General features: G+C 44.2%; 1 protein-coding gene across 4 annotated transcripts in view; it reads right to left on the bottom strand.

Annotated features, from left to right (window-relative positions):
• Positions 1-21,083, bottom strand: part of WASHC1 (WASH complex subunit 1) — a 273,146-nt gene that overhangs the window by 39,477 nt on the left and 212,586 nt on the right. For all 4 annotated transcript variants that reach the window (XM_030214831.1, XM_030214830.1, XM_030214832.1 and 1 more), the window contains exon 7: positions 9,498-9,702. In XM_030214831.1, the coding sequence (XP_030070691.1) occupies positions 9,498-9,702 (205 nt within the window). The remainder of the gene's footprint in view (positions 1-9,497; positions 9,703-21,083) is intronic.

Below are 21,083 nucleotides of genomic sequence, written 5' to 3'. Positions count from 1 at the left end.
TGCGGCTACATTGTACAGCCTAAGGTCTGGTAAATTGACCCCCCTTCATTTCTTGCCCAGATAAGTTTGTTGTACCCTATTCTAGCTCTACGCCCCCTCCAAATAAAGGATGTGATCACTCCTCTATATCCTGCCTCATCCTTGCGAGTTATCCACAGTGGCATCATTTGCAGGGTGTAGGAACCTTTGGGAGCAGTACCATTTTGACTAGCGCCACCCGTCCCATGAACGATATTGGCATCTCCCTCCAAAGGCTACACAATTGTTTGGATCTTATCTATCTTATCACATACATTTTTCTTATACATGACCTGGAAGTCTAAGTGCAAGTATACCCTTAAATATTTCATTGACCCTGTTGTCCAAGAAAGGGGAAAGTCAGGGCAATCTCTACAGGCACATTTGGCCGATAGTGCCATAGCTTCTGACTTGTCAAAGTTAATTCTAAGTCCAGAGAAAGACCCAAACTGCTGGATAAGATTTATTAACACAGGGATCCCTCTAGACGCCTGTCCCATAAATATCAGCATATCATCAGCAAAGAGGTTAATTTTATACTCACAACCCCCCACTCTTATGCCCTGTATCTCCGCTGATTCTCGGATCTTACTTGCCAAGGGTTCCAGTGCCAGCAAAAAAAGCATAGGCGACAGCGGGCATCCCTAGGTTGTACTCCTATACAGTTCAAAGGACGGAGCCATTGTATTATTGATCAAAATTTGAGCTGTAGGTCTCCTGTACAGGGCTCTTATCCCCTGTAAAAACTCCCCCAAGATACCGAATTGCGGCAGCACCCAAAAAAGGTGATCCCCCAGTAACGTGCCAAACGCTTTCTCCATGTCTAAGCTCACCATTAGGTCATCCCCCTGCTTACCTCCCTTGTCCTGGATCATGCTCAACGCTCTTAAAATATTACTAGATGCATATCTCCCAGGGACAAATCCTGTTTGATCTGTATGTATCAGCAAGGGCAGCACCTTTCCCAACCTAGCAGCCATAATTCCCGCGAAGAGCTTAACATCTTGATTTAGAAGGGAAATTGGGCGATATGAGCCCAATAGCTCTTTGTCCCTCCCTGGTTTGGGCAAAACTATGATAAATGCACGCGTCAAGGAGCCCGTTCCATGCCGTTCTTTACATAATATCTCACATAGCTCAGTGAATGGCCCTATCCGCCCCCCCCCCCCAAAGATCTTATAGAATTCAGGGCCTAATCCATCAGGGCCCGGGGCCTTGGCTAATTTGAGCTTCTTTATAGCCTGCTGTATTTCACTCCCCTGCACCAGTTCATTTAAGAAATCTCTGTGCTCCTGGGACAGAGATGGGAGGCCCTTAAAGAATGTCTCTCTTTGGTCCCGGTCGCACGTCCATTGCTCATACAATGTTTTGTAAAAATCCACAAATGCCTGTTGTATCTCCGCTTCCATTTCTGCCCACTTCCCATTCCCCGCCTTAATCCGGGTTATAACCTGTTTCACCGCCCTGTTCCTTACCATATTAGCTAGCAGTTTACCCGTTTTATTCCCCCATCTGTGAAGATGGTACTTGTATAGTTGGATGTCTCTCAGCGCCCTTTGGCTCAATATTTCATTTATCTTACTTTTTAGCTCTTTAAAGGTACCTCTAGCTTCCTCGTCTCCCTGTGCTACCGCTATTCTCGCCTCTTGCAGCTGGCGCAAAGTATCTAACAACTCCTTTTCTCTCTTTTTATGAGAACTTGCTATATAGGCTATGATTTTCCCTCTCATAACTGCTTTCCCTGCCTCCCATAATACCAGCGGGTCAATGTCCCCTTTTTTGTTATCTTCCAAGTATAACTTCCACTCTGCTAGGATGTATTTCCGAAATTCTGGATCCTTATATAAAGTAGGGTTCACACGCCACCCCGAGTTCTTCTTCTCCCCAGACCACCTATTTCCACCCACACTAGGCAGTGATCAGACACTACCCCTGCCTCTATACCTGCGACCCTGCTCACCGAGAAGAGGGACGGGGATATCAACATATAATCTAAACATATAAACAGGGCCACAAACCTTTATGTAAAGAGAGTAAATAAAAGCAAGAGAAAAAGGAAACCGATATGGTTCTCTAAGCAAGTGGCTGAAAAAATAAAGGTTAAAGAGCTGGCGTTCCTGAAGTACAGAAAAACTCAAGAAGAGGAACACAGAGAGGAATACCGGATGAAACTAAAAGACACCAAAAGAGAGATACGTCTGGCAAAACTGCAAGCGGAAGAACAAATGGCTAGAAAGGTAAGGAGGGGTGACAAAAATTTCTTCAGGTATATTAGTGAAAGGAGGAAGACAAAAAAGGGAATTGTGAGACTAAAAGATACAGCGAAACGCTATGTAGATAATGATGAAGAAAAAGCCAATTTGCTAAATAGATACTTTTGTTCTGTTTTCACTGAAGAAAATCCTGGAGAAGGACCACGAGGGACTGGCAAAAGTACACCTGAGAATGGAGTGGATAGAGCACCATTCACGGAAGAGAGTGTGTATCAACAACTTGGAAAGCTAAAGGTGGACAAAGCCATGGGACCGGACGGGAGCCACCCCAGAATATTGAGGGAGCTCAGAGAGGTTCTGGCGGGTCCTCTTAAAGATTTGTTTAATAAATCCTTAGAGACAGGAGAGGTTCCATGGGAGTGGAAAACGGCGGATGTGGTTCCTCTTCACAAAAGTGGTGATAGGGAAGAAGCTGGAAAATACAGGCCGGTAAGCCTCACTTCGGTTATTGGAAAAGTAATGGAAGCAATGCTGAAGGAAAGGATAGTAAATTTCCTGGAAGACAATAAGTTTCAAGATCCCAGACAACATGGTTTTACCAAAGGGAAATCGTGCCAAACGAATCTCATTGAATTCTTTGACTGGATGACCGGAGAATTGAATCGTGGACGTGCTATGGACGTAGTATAAACCCCAAGTACAATCTGCTACTCAGGATTTTTGAAAGAACCATCAACCATTCTAGATGACAAAGTCTTTAAATGAACAGGATCCAAAAAAAAAAATATATAAGAATGATTTTCTTGAGTGACCAGGCTTTTGCAAGAAAATTTCAAAAAGAATGTGCCTTGCACAGCCAAAACCCTATGTCTTCGGCCTGGCCACATCAACAAACATCAATATCAATTGACCACAGAAAGGTATCTTTTTCTTTTGGAAATAAGCTTTTAGTAACAACATCTTTTTCTCCTTCAGACCTAAGACTACCAACATGGTAGTTCTTTTGGAAATACCTTCTTTGGAGGATTCCAGAAAAACTTAGTTAAATCCAAGCTATCTGGTGAGTTCAAATTTATCAAAATCTCCTTCCTGTTTAGTTGCCCTAGGTAAATAGTACAAAGTTCTAATTTCCAAAGATTCAAAGGATAATTGAAACACATCTTTTACATACATTTTCAACAATTCCAAAAGAGAAAGACAATTTGTAAGTGGAAAGTTATAAAACATAGATTACAAGTCTGGAAACATTTTCTATAGCTTCCAGGCTAAGATGTACCATTAAACTATCTGTGGTGGCAGCAGCAGCTGCCACAGATTGTCACAATTTAACCCAGGACTCTATCCAAATTTTGAACCACTTTAGAAATTTTTGATCTTGTTCATTAATTTTCTCAACTGTCTCCTCAGTGAATTTACTAATTGATGACAAATTATCTTTTAATAACTTGTCCATGCTGAATATCAGCTCATGAATCCAATTAAACACTACTTTAAGTACAATAGCTTTAAGGCAGGGTTACCAAGTTTATTATTATTATGAATATCAGCTCATAGACATCTTTCAACAAAATATTACCAGTCTTTATAGGCAAGCTTATTACTTTATAGGCAAAAGAAATACTTGAAAGTACCATCCCAGTGGATGATCCTGAATCAGAATTGGAATTAGGAGCTGCAGCACTGGGCATTCAAACAGCAGATAAAATTTAATGTGGACAAGTGTAAGGTGATGCACATTCGGAAAACATTCGGAAAAATAACCGACTTATAGCTACATGATGCTAGGTTCCACATTAGGTTCTGCTCAGTTTGCAGTGGAGGTTCTGCTCAGTGTGCAGTGGTGGCTAAAAATAGCAAATAGAATATTAGGAATTAATTAGGAAAGGTTTAGAGAATAAATCAAAAAATATAATGCCTCTGTATCGCTCCATGGTGAGACTGCATCTTGAGTATAGTGTGCAATTCTGGTCACTGCATCTCAAAAAAGAAGACATATTGCAACTGAAAAGGTACAGAGAAGGGTGATTAAATAAAAGGGATGGAAGGACTCTCATATGATGAAAGGCTAAAGAGGTTAACGCTCTTCAGCTTGAAGAAGAGACAGCAGAGGTCTATAAAATCTTAAATGCAGTGGAACAGGTAAACATGCCTACATTTTTCTCTCTTTCTCTGTTTAAGCATTCCATAAAGTTACACAGTAGTTCATTTAAAACAAACAGGAGAAAATATTTTTTTTCACTCAACGAATAGTTATACTCTGGAACTCATTGCCGGCACAAATAGTAAAAGCAGTTAAGTAGCTGGATTTAAAAAAAGGTTTGGACAAATTCCTGGAGGAAAAGTACATAAACCGTTATTATGGGAGATTTCAATCTGCCAGATGTAGATTGGAAGGTTCCGTCTGCAAAATCAGAAAGAAGTAGAGAGATCGTGGATGCTTTCCAAAGTGCTCTGCTCAGACAAATTGTGACGGAACCCACGAGGGAGGGAGCGACGCTGGATATGGTGCTCACAAATGGGGATAGTGTGTCAAATGTCCGAGTGGGTGCACACCTGGGAAGCAGTGACCATCAAACGGTTTAGTTTGATATGACGGCTGAAGTGGAGGGCAGTCACTCTAAACTCAAAGTCCTGGATTTCAAGCATGCTGACTTTAGTAAAATGGGGGAATACCTGAGGAAGGAGCTGATGGGCTGGTAGGACGTACAAGAAGTGGAAGGACAGTGGTCCAGGCTGAAAGAAGTAATAAATAGGGCCATAGACCTTTAATACATCATAACAACACTCTGTAAGCCACATTGAGCCTGCAAAAAGGTGGGATAATGTGGGGTACAAATGCAATAAATAATAATAATAATAATATGTAAGGAGAGTAAATAAAAGCAAGAGAAAAAGGAAACCGATATGGTTCTCCAAGCAAGTGGCTGAGAAAATAAAGGCTAAAGAGTCAGCGTTCCAGAAATATAGAAAATCTCAAGAAGAGGAACACGGGGAGGAATACCGGATGAAACTGAAAGAAGCCAAGAGAGAGGTACGTCTGGTGAAGGCGCAAGCGGAAGAACAAATGGCTAGAAATGTAAGGAGGGGAGACAAAAATTTCTTCAGGTATATTAGTGAAAGGAGAATGACTAAAAAGGGAATTGTGAGACTAAAAGATACAGTGAAACACTATGTAGATAATGATGAAGAAAAAGCCAATTTGCTAAATAGATACTTTTGTTCTGTTTTCACTTAAGAAAATCCTGGAGAAGGACCACGAGGGACTGGCAAAAGTACACCTGAGAATGGAGTGGATAGAGCACCGTTCACGGAAGAGAGTGTGTATCAACAACTTGGAAAGCTAAAGGTGGACAAAGCCATGGGACCGGACGGGATCCACCCCAGAATATTGAGGGAGCTCAGAGAGGTTCTGGCGGGTCCTCTTAAAGATTTGTTTAATAAATCCTTAGAGACAGGAGAGGTTCCGTGGGAGTGGAAAACGGCAGATGTGGTTCCTCTTCACAAAAGTGGTGATAGGGAAGAAGCTGGAAACTACAGGCCGGTAAGCCTCACTTCGGTTATTGGTAAAGTAATGGAAGCGATGCTGAATGAAAGGATAGTGAATTTCCTGGAAGCCAATAAGTTGCAAGATCCGAGACAACATGGTTTTACCAGAGGGAAATCGTGCCAAACGAATCTCATTCAATTCTTTGATTGGGTAACTGGAGAATTGAATCATCGACATGCTATAGACGTAATCTACTTAGATTTTAGCAAAGCTTTTGACACGGTTCCCCACAGGAGGCTCTTAAATAAACTCGATGGGCTGAAGATAGGTCCCGATGTGGTAAACTGGATTAGGAACTGGTTGATGGACAGACGACAGAGGGTGGTGGTAAATGGAGTTCGCTCGGAGGGAAAGGTGAGTAGTGGAGTGCCTCAGGGATCGGTGCTGGGGCCGATTCTGTTCAATATATTTGTGAGTGACATTGCCATAGGGTTAGAAGGTAAAGTTTGCCTATTTGCGGATGATACTAAGATTTGCAACAGAGTGGACACCCGGGAGGGAGTGGAAAGCATGAAAAAGGATCTGAGGAAGCTAGAAGAATGGTCTAAGGTTTGGCAATTAAAATTCAATGCGAAGAAATGCATAGTGATGCACATAGGGAGTAGAAACCCAAGAGAGACTTATGTGTTAGGCGGTGAGAGTCTGATAGGTACTGAGGGGGAGAGGGATCTTGGTGTGATAGTATCCGAGGATCTGAAGGCGACAAAACAGTGTGACAAGGCGGTGGCCGTAGCGAGAAGGTTGCTAGGCTGTATAGAGAGAGGTGTGATCAGCAGAAGAAAGGAAGTGTTGATGCCCCTGTACAAGTCATTGGTGAGGCCCCACCTAGAGCATTGTGTTCAGTTTCGGAGGCTGTATCTTGCTAAGGTTGTAAAAAGAATTGAAGCTGTGCAAAGAAAAGCTACAAAAATGGTATGGGATTTGTGTTACAAGACATAGGAGGAGAGACTTGCTGACCTGAACATGTATACCCTGGAGGAAAGGAGGAACAGGGGTGATATGATACAGACGTTCAAATATTTGAAAGGTATTAATCCGCAAACAAATCTTTTCCGGAGATGGGAAGGCGGTAGAACGAGAGGACATGAAATTAGGTTGAAGGGGGGCAGCCTCAGGAAAGATGTCAGGAAGTATTTTTTCACAGAGAGGGTGGTGGATGCTTGGAATGCCCTCCCGCGGGAGGTGGTGGAGATGAAAATGGTAACGGAATTCAAACATGCGTGGGATATGCATAAAGGAATCCTGTGCAGAAGGAATGGATCCTCAGAAGCTTAGCCGAAATTGGGTGGCGGGAGCAGGTGGGGGGAAGAGGGGTTGGTGGTTGGGAGGCGAGGATAGTGGAGGGCAGACTTATACGGTCTGTGCCAGAGCCGGTGATGGGAGGCGGGACTGGTGGTTGGGAGGCGGGAAGTACTGCTGGGCAGAGTTGTATGGTCTGTGCCCTGAATAAGGCAGGTACAAATCAAGGTAAGGTATACACGTATGTTTGTCTTGTTGAGCAGACTGGATGGACCGTGCAGGTCTTTTTCTGCCGTCATCTACTATGTTACTATTTTACCTGGGGAAAGCCACTGCTTATCCTTGAGATTAAGTAGCATGGAATCTTGCCATCGTTTGGGACTCTGCCAGATACTTGCAATCTGGACTTGCCATTGTTGGAAACAGGATACTGGCCTAGATGAACTCTTGGTCTGACCCAGTAGGGCAACTCTTTATCAGTGCTTCCCAAACACTTATCCAGTATGATGCAATCAGGTGACCCAAGATGGTGATGAAAACAAAATAGCAGATATTCATGCCTTTTGCTTATCTCAGCTACTGCCTCCTGCCCACATATCCAAATCATTCAGGCAGCAGAAGTGGTGGCAATAGAGCAGCAGTTAGTGCAGGAACTTGTACACCAGTGTATGTTCACACACCCCAGTGCTTTGTATGGGTTTTCAGAGTAATGGGAAAACCTAGGAGGAGGAACAGAGAGCCTATGCTTTGCTGACTCACATCCTCCAGGCTAATGGCCACTACTGGGCATAGGTCACAGTGGAGGTGACCCTATCTATCGATGATGGGATCCTATTTGAGGTCTCGGACACACAGTTTGGGAAACAGTGCCTTATTTTTTTTTTTTTGTTACATTTGTACCTCGCGCTTTCCCACTCATGGCAGGCTCAATGCGGCTTACATGGAGCAATGGAGGGTTAAGTGACTAGCCCAGAGTCACAAGGAGCTGCCTGTGCCTGAACTGGGAACTGAACTCAGTTTCTCAGTTCCCCAGGACCAAAGTCCACCACCCTAACCACTAGGCCACTCCTCCACACTTGTAACTTCTGTCATCATAAGTACATAAGTATTGCCATATTGGGACAGACCAAAGGTCCATCAAGCCCACCATCCTGTTTCCAACAGTGGCCAATCCAGGTCACAAGTACCTGACAAGATCCCAAAAAGTATAATGTCAGGAAGTATTTTTTCACGGAGAGGGTGGTGGATGCTTGGAATGCCCTCCCGCGGGAGGTGGTGGAGATGAAAACGGTAACGGAATTCAAACATGCGTGGGATAAACATAAAGGAATCCTGTGCAGAAGGAAGGGATCCTCAGGAGCTTAGCCTAGAATGGGTGGCAGAGCTGGTGGTTGGGAGGCGGGGCTAGTGCTGGGCAGACTTATAATGTCTGTGCCAGGGTTGGTGGTTGGGCGGTGGGGATAGTGCTGGGCAGACTTATACGGTCTGTGCCAGAGCTGGTGGTGGGAGGCAGGGATAGTGCTGGGCAGACTTAAACGGTCTGTGCCAGAGCTGGTGGTGGAAGGCGGGACTGGTAGTTGGGAGGCGGGGATAGTGCTGGCCAGACTTATAGGGTCTGTGCCAGAGCTGGTGGTTGGGAGGCGGGGATAGGGCTGGCCAGACTTATATGGTCTGTGCACTGAAGAGGACAGTACAAATAAAAAAGTAGCACATATGAATTTATCTTCTTGGGCAGACTGGATGGACCGTGCAGGTCTTTTTCTGCCGTCATCTACTATGTTTACTATGTTTAGGTAAGCAGTGGATTTTCCCTAAGTCCATTTTAATAATAGTCTATGGACTTTTCCTTTAGGAAGTCATACAAACCTTTTTTAAACCTCGCTAAGCTAACTGCTTTTACTACATTCTCTGGCAACGAATTCCAGAGCTTAATTACATATTGAGTGAAGAAATATTTTCTCTGATTCGTTTTAAATTTACTACTTTGTAGCTTCATCGCATGCCCCCTAGTCCTAGTATTTTTGGAAAGAGTAAACAAGCAATTCACGACTACCCATTCAACTCCACTCATTGTTTTACAGACCTCTATCATATCTCTCCTCAGCCGTCTTTTCTCCAAGTTGAAGAATCATAACTGCTTTAGCCTTTCCTCATAAGGAAGTCGTCCCACCTCCTTTATCATTTTCGTCGCCCTTGTCTGTACCGTTTCTATTTCCACTATATCTGTTTTGAGATGTGCTGACCAGAATGGAACACAATATTTGAAGTGCACCATGGAGCAATACAAAGGCATTATAATGTCCTCATTTTTGTTTTCCATTCCTTTCCTAAGAATACCTAACATTCTATTTACTTTCTTAGCCGCTGCACACTGAGCAGAGGGTTTCAACTTATCATCAAAAAAAAAATTCCTTTCCTGGTTGGTCACTCATATAAATTGTTCTCCACTTGAATTACCTAACATACCCAAAAAAGCATACCTGGTTTGAATATGTCCAATGACTCTATGTTGAACGTGGGCAGCTCTGGAATTGTGCCGCTAGGTGCAGAGGGTGCAATGCCAGGGCCTAAGTCTGCACAGTACATGAGGTCATCAGCAATACCAGGCAAATCAGGTAGGTAGGCTGGAACATCGATTTCTGGAACCAGTCCAAGATCTGGCACATAGAAGTAATTTTCTGCAGTCTGAAGCACAAAAACAAGGCAATGTTATAAAAGCTGGATTTTAAAAGGGCTCCGACATGGAAAAGTATAGTAGCAAAAGGATATATTATCTTCCTAACAACTCTTTTTCTAGTTTATGGGCTTTCCAACAACTCAAGGTTCTTTGTTGAAGACTGGACGCTATTTTCAGAAAAGAACATCAAATTAAGGTAGATAAAAGGGAACAAGAGAATACAGAAGAATTTCTGCCTCTAAAATATATAAATTTGCTGAAACGCATCTATGCCAAGAATCAAGTTGTCCAAGTGAAGCAGTGCCCAATGTGTAGTTACTTGAATGGAGGCTGGTCCCTTTAAATCTTATAAGTGGCTGTATAAAGGAAAAAAAAATACTATTTTTATGACTGCAGGATATAAAGCAAAAATGATCCTTTTATGATGTTGGAATTGATGAGAGCTGTGTCAGGGCTTCAGAAGTATCGAATAGGAATGAAAATTAGATCTTTTGGATGCACAGATGATGGATATGGGTTTTATTTTTTTTTGTTTGCACACCTTTCTAAATCTGAATTTGAAGTATTATATACAGGCGTAGTATGTATTTTTCCTTCCTGAAACCCCAATTAGAAGCAAACGCGGGTGCTAGAGGCCAATAGCACCGTACTAGCGCCCACGTTTGCTCCCGCCGTTAATCAGAGCTGGTGAGTGTGTTTAACAATGTGCTCAACAACTCTAAACGCAATGAGCATACAAATGTATTCTAAACCAGTCAATAACTATTCCTCCCCAATGCTCAGCGGGCAGCGTGCCAAATATTGATGCTGCTCCTGCAGCAAACCCTATGCCAGCTCAGAGCTGGCAATAAGTTTTGCGGAGGAATGGGGAGCACTGTCCAGCATGCATTTGCATGCTTGCAGTCCCCCCAACCCCCCTCTCCCAAAATCGATCAAGGCCCTAATGGCTAGTGCCCTCCCTCAGTGACACTGACATGGGGGAGGGGGGCGGGAGGAGGAGGTCCGGTGGACCTCCATTATTCCAACACCTCCCCCAACCATGAGGGACCTGGGGGGGCTGGAAATCTGGTGGATCTCTAGGACCCCTAAACCCCATAAACGTTTTTTTAACTTATCTTTGCAGTCATACAGTCTGATGCTGTGACTGTGGCCAGAGTTTCGGATCCTGCTTCAGGGTCCGTGGTCACGTGACTGTTTGCTGCAATCTCTCTTGCTTCTTAAGATAAGTTAAAAAAAAAAGTTTGAACATTTCACTTGACTCTGATTTAGAACGATTAAGGTTCAGTATTGAAAAAATAAATTTGGACATACTGGAGGTTTTTATGCCAATGATGCAAGTGAATACTCCATTCGTGTATGACAGTATAACTGCGAAGTTCGGAGTCACTTCACATGACGTGAGGCTTTTCCTCCAGTTTATAAAAGTTAATAACATGCTGTTGACAATAGAAAGGATTCCATCTGATCAGCTTGAATAGCATAAGTATCCTTTATTTTGCTCAATTTAAGATTTAACTGAATACATCTGTAACCATCAGAAATCAGCTTTTCGCAAAAGAAAAATTACTGCTGGGCATACTAAGGTGACTTCATCCCAGTGGCGTAGCCACAGGTGGGCCTGGGTGGGCAGGGGCCCGCCCACTTAGGGCTCAGGCCCACCCAACAGTAGCGCACATTTAACAGTAACTGGTGGGGTTCCCAAGCTCCGCCAGCTGAAGACTTCCCCTTGATGGTAATGAAAACGCTACTCCCCATGATACCAGCACCTGCACATGCTCAGTTTTCAGCACATGCCTGCTGCAGACTGCTAAGGTGGAAAGAAGCGTTTTTCCACCAGCTGAGATATTTTTTTGGCAGTGGGGGGGGGGGGGGGGGGGGGGGGGGGGAGAACACTTGGTGCCCACCCACTTCTTGCCCTGGCCCACCCAAACTTTGTAGTCTGGCTACGCCCCTGCTTCATCCAAGGACACGGTGTTTGCTGCAAACCAGCCCCAGCTCTCCTGGGAAGAATGGAGGAGACAGACACAGATGGTTCCAGGAGTATAGGATCCATCAGGGAGGTTTGCTTGCCGTCTAATAACAGTTTCTTTGCTATAACAAAGGGGCCTCTCTTCATGACCAAGAAGTGACCATGAATTTGGCTGGACATTATTACACAGTCTGTGATTGGTCCAAAGGTATCATCTGACCCAGAAAGATGCCAATGTTGGACTGAAGAAAGAGAAGAGTATTTATACTCAGTTTACATATCATATTATCTCTTAATTACTGCCTCAATAAAGGTTACTGGTCAAATTCTTCAACATGCCTGTTATATTTCAACTATTTTATTGATGGAACATTTCACAGTACATAGTCAGTATCCATAATATACAGGACAATAAATGCGATATCTTACATACATTTATACAGTTACTACGTGCCATCAAGCGTTTTTATAATTCCCCCCCCCCCCCAAGGTCCCTTTCCCCAAACCCTCTCCATCCTAACTCACCCCCCCAACCCCCTGAATCCTAAACCCCCCCTTCCCCACCATAAGAATCCCATCTCCTCAACAAAGGGAGTCAACCGTCACCTGCATTTGGTAAGCGCCTCTCTCATACATGCAGAAGGGAGTCACCCAATTGATTAAGAATGGCACTACGGGCGCGGTGCAAGGGCATGTAAAACTCTCTCTGTCGCTTAAGTTTCAGATGAACATCTCTTAATTCCAATAGTAAGAACGCATGTAGCTTGTTACGCCATTGCCAGTATGTAGGAGCCTCCTGTTTTACCCAGTTAATTAAGATGCATTTTTTACCTATTAGAAGCACTTTATATAGCAGCACATTATAAGTGACAGCACCAGTCCCTCTCAGCGCCCCCACTCCCAACAGAATGTTTTCAGGCCCCAGTGACATAGGGACCTTCATTATATGCCCCATAAAGTTACAAAGTTTTGCCCCAAAAGCCTTTATCTCCGGACAATCCCATAGAGTGTGGTAATAATTGCTCTTGGGCTCCCCACACTTGCCACATTGAGGTGAGTCCACCCCTCCCATTTTATAAAGTCACAACTTAGAAGTGTATGCTCTGAATATCACCCTGCCCTGACATTCCCGCAGTTCAGCAGTAGCTGTTCCTTTTGGGATTTGTCGTATGCATGTCAGTAACATTTGACATGAAATCACTTTATGCAAATTGGCGGACCACTGCGCTGCGAGGTGTGTCAGGTTTCTCTGTGCAGTACTCTGCGGCAACCGCTTGTGAAGTAGCGAAATCGATATAGCTTATTCATTAGGCATATCAAAAAGTTTGTCTATCATGCCGGGCACATCAACAGCGAGAGATTGGTGAGGGATAGCTGCAATATAGTGGGAGAGCTGTAAATAAGCAAAGTTATCCATCCAAATCAATTCACCAAGTCCCAAAGATTCTAATTTCTTAAGCGTACCAGCAGAATCCACTATGTCTTGTGTAAGAGTAATCACCTTTTGCTGCCAAATTTGAAATCGGAGGCCGTCTATACTAGGGAGAAAATCTCCATTATCGGTAATAGGTAATAATCCGCTGTGATGTGCATCAAACATCCAAGCTCGGCTTAGATCTCTCCATACCAGTCTAAGAGGCCGAATCACTACGCTCCTTCTCAGGTGCTCTGGCAGCGCGGTAGATTTCACCAGTATCACATATTGTAATCTCAGCGGACGAACCCAAGCCTCTTCTACCTCTCTCGGAGTATAATGTTAAGTACCTATCAACCAATCTCCTATATGCCTCAGCAAGCATGCCTTGTTATAGCGTTGAAGGTCCAAAACCCCAAAGCCTCCCCTGTCCCAAGTATCTAGCAAACTTTGCCAATGTATCTGTGGTCGTCTCTTATTCCAAAAAAATTTGGAAAGCAGGCCCATTAACCGCCTCCAATCCTTTTTAGTAAAATACAGCGGCAGGATCTGAAAGCAATATAACCACTTGGGGAAAAGTACCATATTAAACAAGGAAATCCTCCCTAGTAGTGGTATGGGCAAATTGGACCACCTCCCCAACATCTGCTTTGTAAAGTCAAACAACTTAGTCACATTCAACTGATACAATTGGGCTGGGTCCCCCAGCAACTGTATACCTAGATAGTTAAACAAAACAGCTGTCCTCCGAAAGGAGCATGCTAATCGTACCCATTCCGCTTCTGTCATATTCATGGCCTGAACCTCCGATTTGTCTACATTAAGGCAGAACCCCGAATAATCGTCAAATTCTCTAAATATCTCCATCAAAGCTGATAATGAAGCCTGTGGGTTCTGAAGAATGACCAAGAGGTCGTCCGCAAAAGCAGAGATCTTAAAATGCTCAGGCCCTAGAACAACTCCGTGTACATCCGCTGAACCCATAATATCCCTGATTAGAGGATCCAAAACCAAAACAAATAAGAGCGGTGACAGTGGGCAGCCCTGTCTAGTACCTCTGGCAATTTCAAATTGCCGAGAAATCACTTCATTCACTGACACCTCCGCCATCGGGCACTGATATAATGTTTTGATAGCCTCCTTAAAAAACCCACCCACACCATAGGCGTCCAGCACCCCAAACATAAAATCCCATCTCACTCTATCAAAGGCTTTATGCGCATCAAAACTTACTAATATCGAAGGGGTATGCTCTTTATGTACCTGTTCCAATGCCAGCAGTATCTTTCTCAAGTTTTTTTGCCACAGGACGTGCTCCAACAAACCCCACATGAGGAGTTAGCACCAAATGAGGCAGAAACCGAGCCAGTCTATTGGCCAAGATCTTTGCAAATAATTTAGCTTCAAATGATAATAAAGATATAGGCCGATAGGATTCTGCACGAGTCGAATCCTTCCCCGGCTTTAGTAATACAATAATCTGCGCCGTTCTTAACGAGCTCGGTAACTCTCCTCTTGTAACATGCAGATTAAATATCTTAGCCACACACGGCGCAATCTCCTCAACCAAAATTTTGTACAATTCCAACGAGAATCCGTCCACCCCCGGTGATTTATAGAGAGCACTATCTCTTATATTCCAGGTAACCTCGTCCTCAGAAATATCTGCATTGAGTATATCTTGTTGAATTTTCGAAAGCTTTGGAAGATCTTGCCCCTCTAAATATGCTGACGCCTCTAGCCCCTCATCTTCTGGCGGAGAATATAGCTGAGTGTAAAAAATTTCGAAGACCCTATTAATGTCTGCATTCGTGTGGTGGATTACCCCCTGATCATCTCGCATTTGTGTTACCCATCTCCTCCCCCCCACTTGATTGACCAAGCTCGCCAGAAGCTTCCCCTGTGTGTTAGCATGTTTATACAGCTGATATCTATAATATATCAAAGACTTTTGTGTGCGGGAGTGAATCAGCTGATTCAATTCCACTTGTGCCGTCATATATAACTTCTTATGGGCAAAAGAATGTGTCCTACCATAGACTTGTCTAAGTCTCCTTACTCTTGTTTCTAAGTGCAGCATTTCAGCCTCCCATACTTTCTTTTTGTGAGCTGAATAAGATATAATATGGCCTCTCAGCACTGCTTTTGTCGCCTCCCAAAAGAGTATGGGGTCTGATTGAAAACTTTCTTTATTAAGCTCGGCATAGTCTCTCCACTTATCAAGTATAAAGGAATGGAACTGGAAGTCATAATACAACATCCTCGGGAATCTCCAACAAAACGGGCGTTTCCGGTTCATGTCCCACTCCAATGTGATCCATAGCATAGCGTGATCTGACACCTGTGTCGGGCCTATCTCTGCCTGTTTCATGTATGTCACAATGCTCTGAGAGATTAGCAAGTAATCTATACGGGACTGCGTACCGTGGGCCCTAGAGAGATGGGTATAATCCCGCTCTACCGGATGTAGCAAGCGCCAGGAGTCTACCAAATCCAAAGCCAAGCACACCCATGGCACTCCCCTGGCATAATTCACCGGTCTGACCCTGGAGGGGCCCGTGCTGTCCAACAAGGGATCAAAAACCAGATTAAAATCCCCTCCCATTATCACTGGGATTTGTTCAAAACTGTGTATATGTTGGATGATGGTCTGAAAATTTTTTTTGTCATATTGATTAGGGGCGTATATATTAACCAATAGCAGTGGTCTGCCATTCAAAGTTACTTGCTGCATTACATATCGTCCTTGTGTATCAGTAATCCTGCGATGCATTACACATTGCAACCCTTTACGAAATAGTATAACGACCCCTGCTTTTCTGTTTGATGTGGGACTATCCACCACCTCACCCACCCACCATCAACACAGCTTCTTGTGTTCCGCTGCATCTAAATGCGTTTCCTGCTACATAGCCACGTGCGCCTTATGTCTATTCAGTGCCTGCAAGATCTTAGAGCGCTTAATTGGAGAAGTTACCCCTCCCACATTCCATGATACTATTTTAACCATGTCTCTCCCTTAGGTGACCACAGGTAATATTGTCCCTTTCCAGATGTGTATTCCTATTGGAGAGAGGGATCCCAGCCTACCCCTCCCCCCATTGTTCAACTGCAACAGTTCTCTCCCTTCCTCATAACCTATATGGTGCAACTTGTGAGTCTTATGGTATACCCTCTCCCCTCCCTCTTCTTCCGTTCCCCCACTCCCCACCCCTGCCCCCCCCCACCCCTCCTAGTCCCCCCAATCCCCACCCCCATAGAGTTCACCCTTGAACTCATCACGTAAAGGTACCCCACTCCCTCTCATTGCTTAACCAGTAAAAGATACTCTTAGCCAACTGCTTAACACAACAATTTGTCCCTCCTTTGGGACCATAACTTGAAACCTGGATATAAGAAATAACTTGTTAGAAAACAAAATATCAAGTACATATACCATTCAAAAGGCCCAATACCAACTTTCTAGTGCCCCGGCAGTCCTGCAACTCTGATTCACACTCAATCCACTGCTGTGCAGCATTCTCCATTGGCTCCTGTGTGATGCTGGTGGGTTTCACTCTCACTTCAATACCATATTTCTCTCCGCTTCAAATGACTGCTCACTTGCAATTGTGCCATATCTGTACCTTCTCATACATGTAGAGCAGCTGCCAGCGCTATATTCTAAGTGAAAGCGTTCGTAATTATGCCTCTATGACACGCAATGGTCTCTGAGTCCGGGACTAAGTCTCTAAATGTCCATCCACACAGGAATTCAAAGGTCCTGGCAACTCTCTTCTGCCACAATCCAAGTCTCCATACCTTTCCAACCATTGTAGGGACTGTGTAGACTCTCATGTGGCAGGACTACCTCCCCTCCCCCACCTATCCCTCTGAGTTCTAAAAAAGCTCCGCACGTAACAGCGTCTCACTTCCTTCTTCTATGAGTCAGACATTTTATTAATAAACGCTTATATGCATCCTAACCTTCTGTATCATGTATACAACGAAAACTTAACAGGAATAAGCATGAAATTTTTGTGGTTGACATATATACCCCATTATCTGGATTTACTTTCTCACCCCTACTATCCTTAAAGCTTCCCCTAATACCACCTAGCACTTCTACAATAGCTCCTCCCCTTCCGATCCCACACCTTGACAACACAAGCACCCTACCCCCCTCATTAGTCCCTTATCTAATAACATCATATTAATCAGTTGTCTGATCAAAAAAAAAGTGATAACTCTAACATTCTCCAACCTCTGCCACAATACATTTTCGGAACACTGCCGATCCCATCAGGCAGTCAGCCCTCTGGAAAAATCGGCTTCAAACATTTTTTTTTTTTTTTAGTTACATTTGTACCCCGCGCTTTCCCACTCATGGCAGACTCAATGCGGCTTACATATACAGGTACTTATTTGTACCTGGGGCAATGGAGGGTTAAGTGACTTGCCCAGAGTCACAAGGAGCTGTGCCTGAAGTGGGAATCGAACTCAGTTCCTCAGTTCCCCAGGACCAGAGTCCACCACCCTAACCACTAGGCCACTCCTCCACTCCAATAGGCCACATTCTATTAATAAAAACACTTATATGCATCCTAACATTCTGTGGCATTTATACATTGAAAACTGATTAGAAACAAGCATGAAATGTATGTAACTAACATATATGCCCATTATCTAAATTACCTTTCTCTCCCATACTCTCCTTAAGGCTTCCCCTGATAGCACATAGCCTTACGACATTATCTCCTCCCTGTCTATTCCCATACTTAACAACATAAGCCCATAAACACCCTGCCCCCCTCATTAAACCCTTTATCTAACAACATCATGTAAATCATTTGTCTTATCAGAAGACAGATAGCAGTTAACCGCAAAACTCAAATGCTTTCCATCCTCTGCCACAGTACACTTTCAAAGGACTGCCCATTTCCCCAGGCTGCCAGCCCTCCAGAAAGCCGGTTTCTGATCCTGTTGCTTCTCACCGCATCTAAGCACTGCTCAGCTGTTCGGCAGGCATTTCCAAAGTCCTTTTTCCACCTCCAATTTCCACATAACAGTTCATACTCACTCCCTCTCGGCTTTTCATTTAGCTTCCCTGCTCGCTGCTTTGGGAGGCAGAGTACCTACAAAATCTCTAGCAAGCTCTGCCGACTCGAAGCTCTTCCCCTCCTTCAGAGAAAATTCTCAACTTAGCTGGGTAAGTCAGGGCAAACTTGATTTTCTGGTCGTACAGGTCTACACAAACTGACCCAAATGCCCTTCTCGCCGCCGTAACTTTCCCCGAATAGTCCTGGAAGCAGAGAATTTTCTTCCCTTCATACTGCAATAATTGTCCCGATCTCATTGCCCTCAGGATCGCTTGTTTGTGACTGTAGTTTAGGATTTTCATTATCACTGCTCTCGGTCGTTCATTAGTTGATCTTTTCGGTCCGATGCGGTGTGCCCTCTCAACTCTCAGGGGCCCCTGCAGATTATTAATTTTTAATTCCTAAGGAATCCAGCGCTCCAAAAACTCTGCCCACTCTGGTTCTTTCAATTGCTCTGGCAATCCTATGAGCCTCAGATTGTTCCACCGTGAACCATTTTCTAAATCGTCCAATTTCTGCTCCAGCTCGTCTACTTTCTTTCTTAAGGCCTCAGCTGGTCCCGCGGTTTTCTCCATGCGGTCCTCCACATCACTTATTCGTTGCTGCATCTGGTTCAAATCTAGATGAAAGCCATCCAGCCGTTCATGTGCCTCCTTGGCCCTTTTTGACAAAGGGCTTGCAGCTTTTTATCTAATGCAGCTTCGACCGCAGCAGTAACCTCAGCTGTTATTTCACTAGTCCACGCCAAGCACACTGATGAACATTGCTGCTGCTGACTGTCCGCCATTTTGGCTTCCGCACTCTTGCTTTTTTCCTTATCTTTTTTTTGTAATCTTGCAGCCATAATATTTTGTATCAGCTTAACAGTACCAGTTTCTCACGCCTGCTACCTTCACACAACGTCCAGTAACTGCCCATTGCAAAAACGCCTGTTTTCCGTTAGCTGAGAGAGTTAGATTATAAGGAAGTGTAGGAGCTCGGCTTTTCAGCAGCCGTTCTACCTCATGGCACCACGTGACCCCCTAACAACATGCCTGTTAATATTATTAATCACTCTATATAAAGCTGAAGAACCAATATTGACAATATCCCTGCAATAACTTATCAAACAATATGTTATTGTTGGGAGGAAAAGACCTCAAATGAGCTTCTTCAGGGGACTAAGTGCTAAGAGTAATACTGTGCCTCTCTTCTAAGATGGCATTCCTCTGGTGGAGGGGTCAGCATCATACAGCCGGAGGAACGCCATCTTAGAAGAGAGGTACAGTATTACTCTTAGCACTTAGTCCCTTGAAGAAGCTCATCGAGAGAGTGAAACAGAGAGCCCCATTGGGACAAGAGTCTTGAGCTAAGTGCTGTAATCTAAGTAATAGTGTACCTAATGTCTGATCTGAAAAATAGTTAAGTGTTGGTATTTTGAACAAAAATCCATCATAAAAACCTAAAAAATAAAAACAAAAAAGTAAATTTGAATATTTGCAGGAGGAGTACAGGAGGTTTTTGACCAATGATATGACCATAGTCCAAGATGAGCTGGCATTAAGCTTGTATGCTTGCCGCCTAGCTAAGGATATTTGAGGTCTTTTCCTCCCAACAATAACATATTGTTTGATAGGTTATTGCAGGGATATTGTCAATATTGCTGAAGTAGGTCTGTTGAATTTAAATAAAGCGAAGATACGTACCTGTAGCAGGTATTCTCCGAGGAAAGCAGGCTGATTACTCTCACGCGTGGATCGATGTCTGCGTCGGCCCAGGAATCGGCATTTTGCAACAGCGAAAACAAAAATGTTTTGCCAGAGTCTTCTGGTGTGCTTGCAGCGTGCATACACAGACTGACTTCCTGCCCGCCGCACGAGCGCATACCTCATTTAAATCAAAAAGCATAACAAACAACAATAACAACTCCAAAGGGGAGGTGGGAGGGATTGTGAGAAAAATCAGCCTGCTGTCCTTGGAGAATACCTGCTACAGGTAAGTATATTTGCTTTCTCCGAGGACAAGCAGGCTGCTTATTCTCACACGTGGGGTATCCCTAGCATCCAGGCTCACTCAAAATAATGAACATTGGTCAATTGGGCCTTGCAATGGTGAGGGCATAACATAGGTTAACCTGAAACTATATACAGCTAGCTGAGAGTGCAGCCTGGAACAGAATAAAAACTGGCCTAGGGGGTTGGAGTTGGATTCTAAACCCCAAACAGATTCTGCAGCACTGACTGCCCAAACCGACTGTTGCGTCGAGTATCCTGCTGAAGGTAGTAGTGAGATGTGAATGTGTAGACAGATGACCACATTGCAGCCTTGCAAATCTCTTCAACGGAGGCTAAATGAGCCACTGACGCAGCCATGGCTGTAACATTAGGAGCCGTGACATGACCCTCCAGAGTCAGCCCAGCTCGGGCATAAGTGAAGGAAATGCAATCTGCTAGCCATTTGGAAACTGTGCGTTTTTCCTATGGTGACTCCCCTCCTGTTAGGATCAAAAGAAACAAACAACTGGGTGGACTGTCTGAAGGGCTTTGTCCGCTCCACGTAAAAGGCCAATGCTCTCTTGCAGTCCAAGGTGTGCAAGCTGCTTTCGCCAGGGTGGGCATGAGGACGGCGAAAAAATGTTGGCAAGACAATTGACTGGTTCAGATGGAACTCCAACACCACCTTCGGCAGAAACTTAGGGTGCGTGCGGAGGACTACGATGTTGTGATGAAACTTAGTATAAGGTGAATGCACTACTAAGGCCTGAAGCTCACTGACCCTACGAGCTGAAGTAACAGCCACCAAGAAAATGACCTTCCAGGTCAAGTACTTCAGATGGCAGGAATTCAGTGGCTCAAAAGGAGCTTTCATCAGCTGGTTGAGAACGACATTGAGATCCCATGACACTGGTGGAGGTTTAACAGGGGGCTTTGACAAAAGCAAACCTCTCAT

The sequence above is a fragment of the Microcaecilia unicolor genome, chromosome 9, assembly GCF_901765095.1.
Source record: "Microcaecilia unicolor chromosome 9, aMicUni1.1, whole genome shotgun sequence".
Classification (NCBI taxonomy): Eukaryota; Metazoa; Chordata; class Amphibia; order Gymnophiona; family Siphonopidae; genus Microcaecilia; species Microcaecilia unicolor.
The sequence above is the reverse complement of the archived record's forward strand: the minus strand, read 5'-3'. Positions and strand labels throughout refer to the sequence as shown.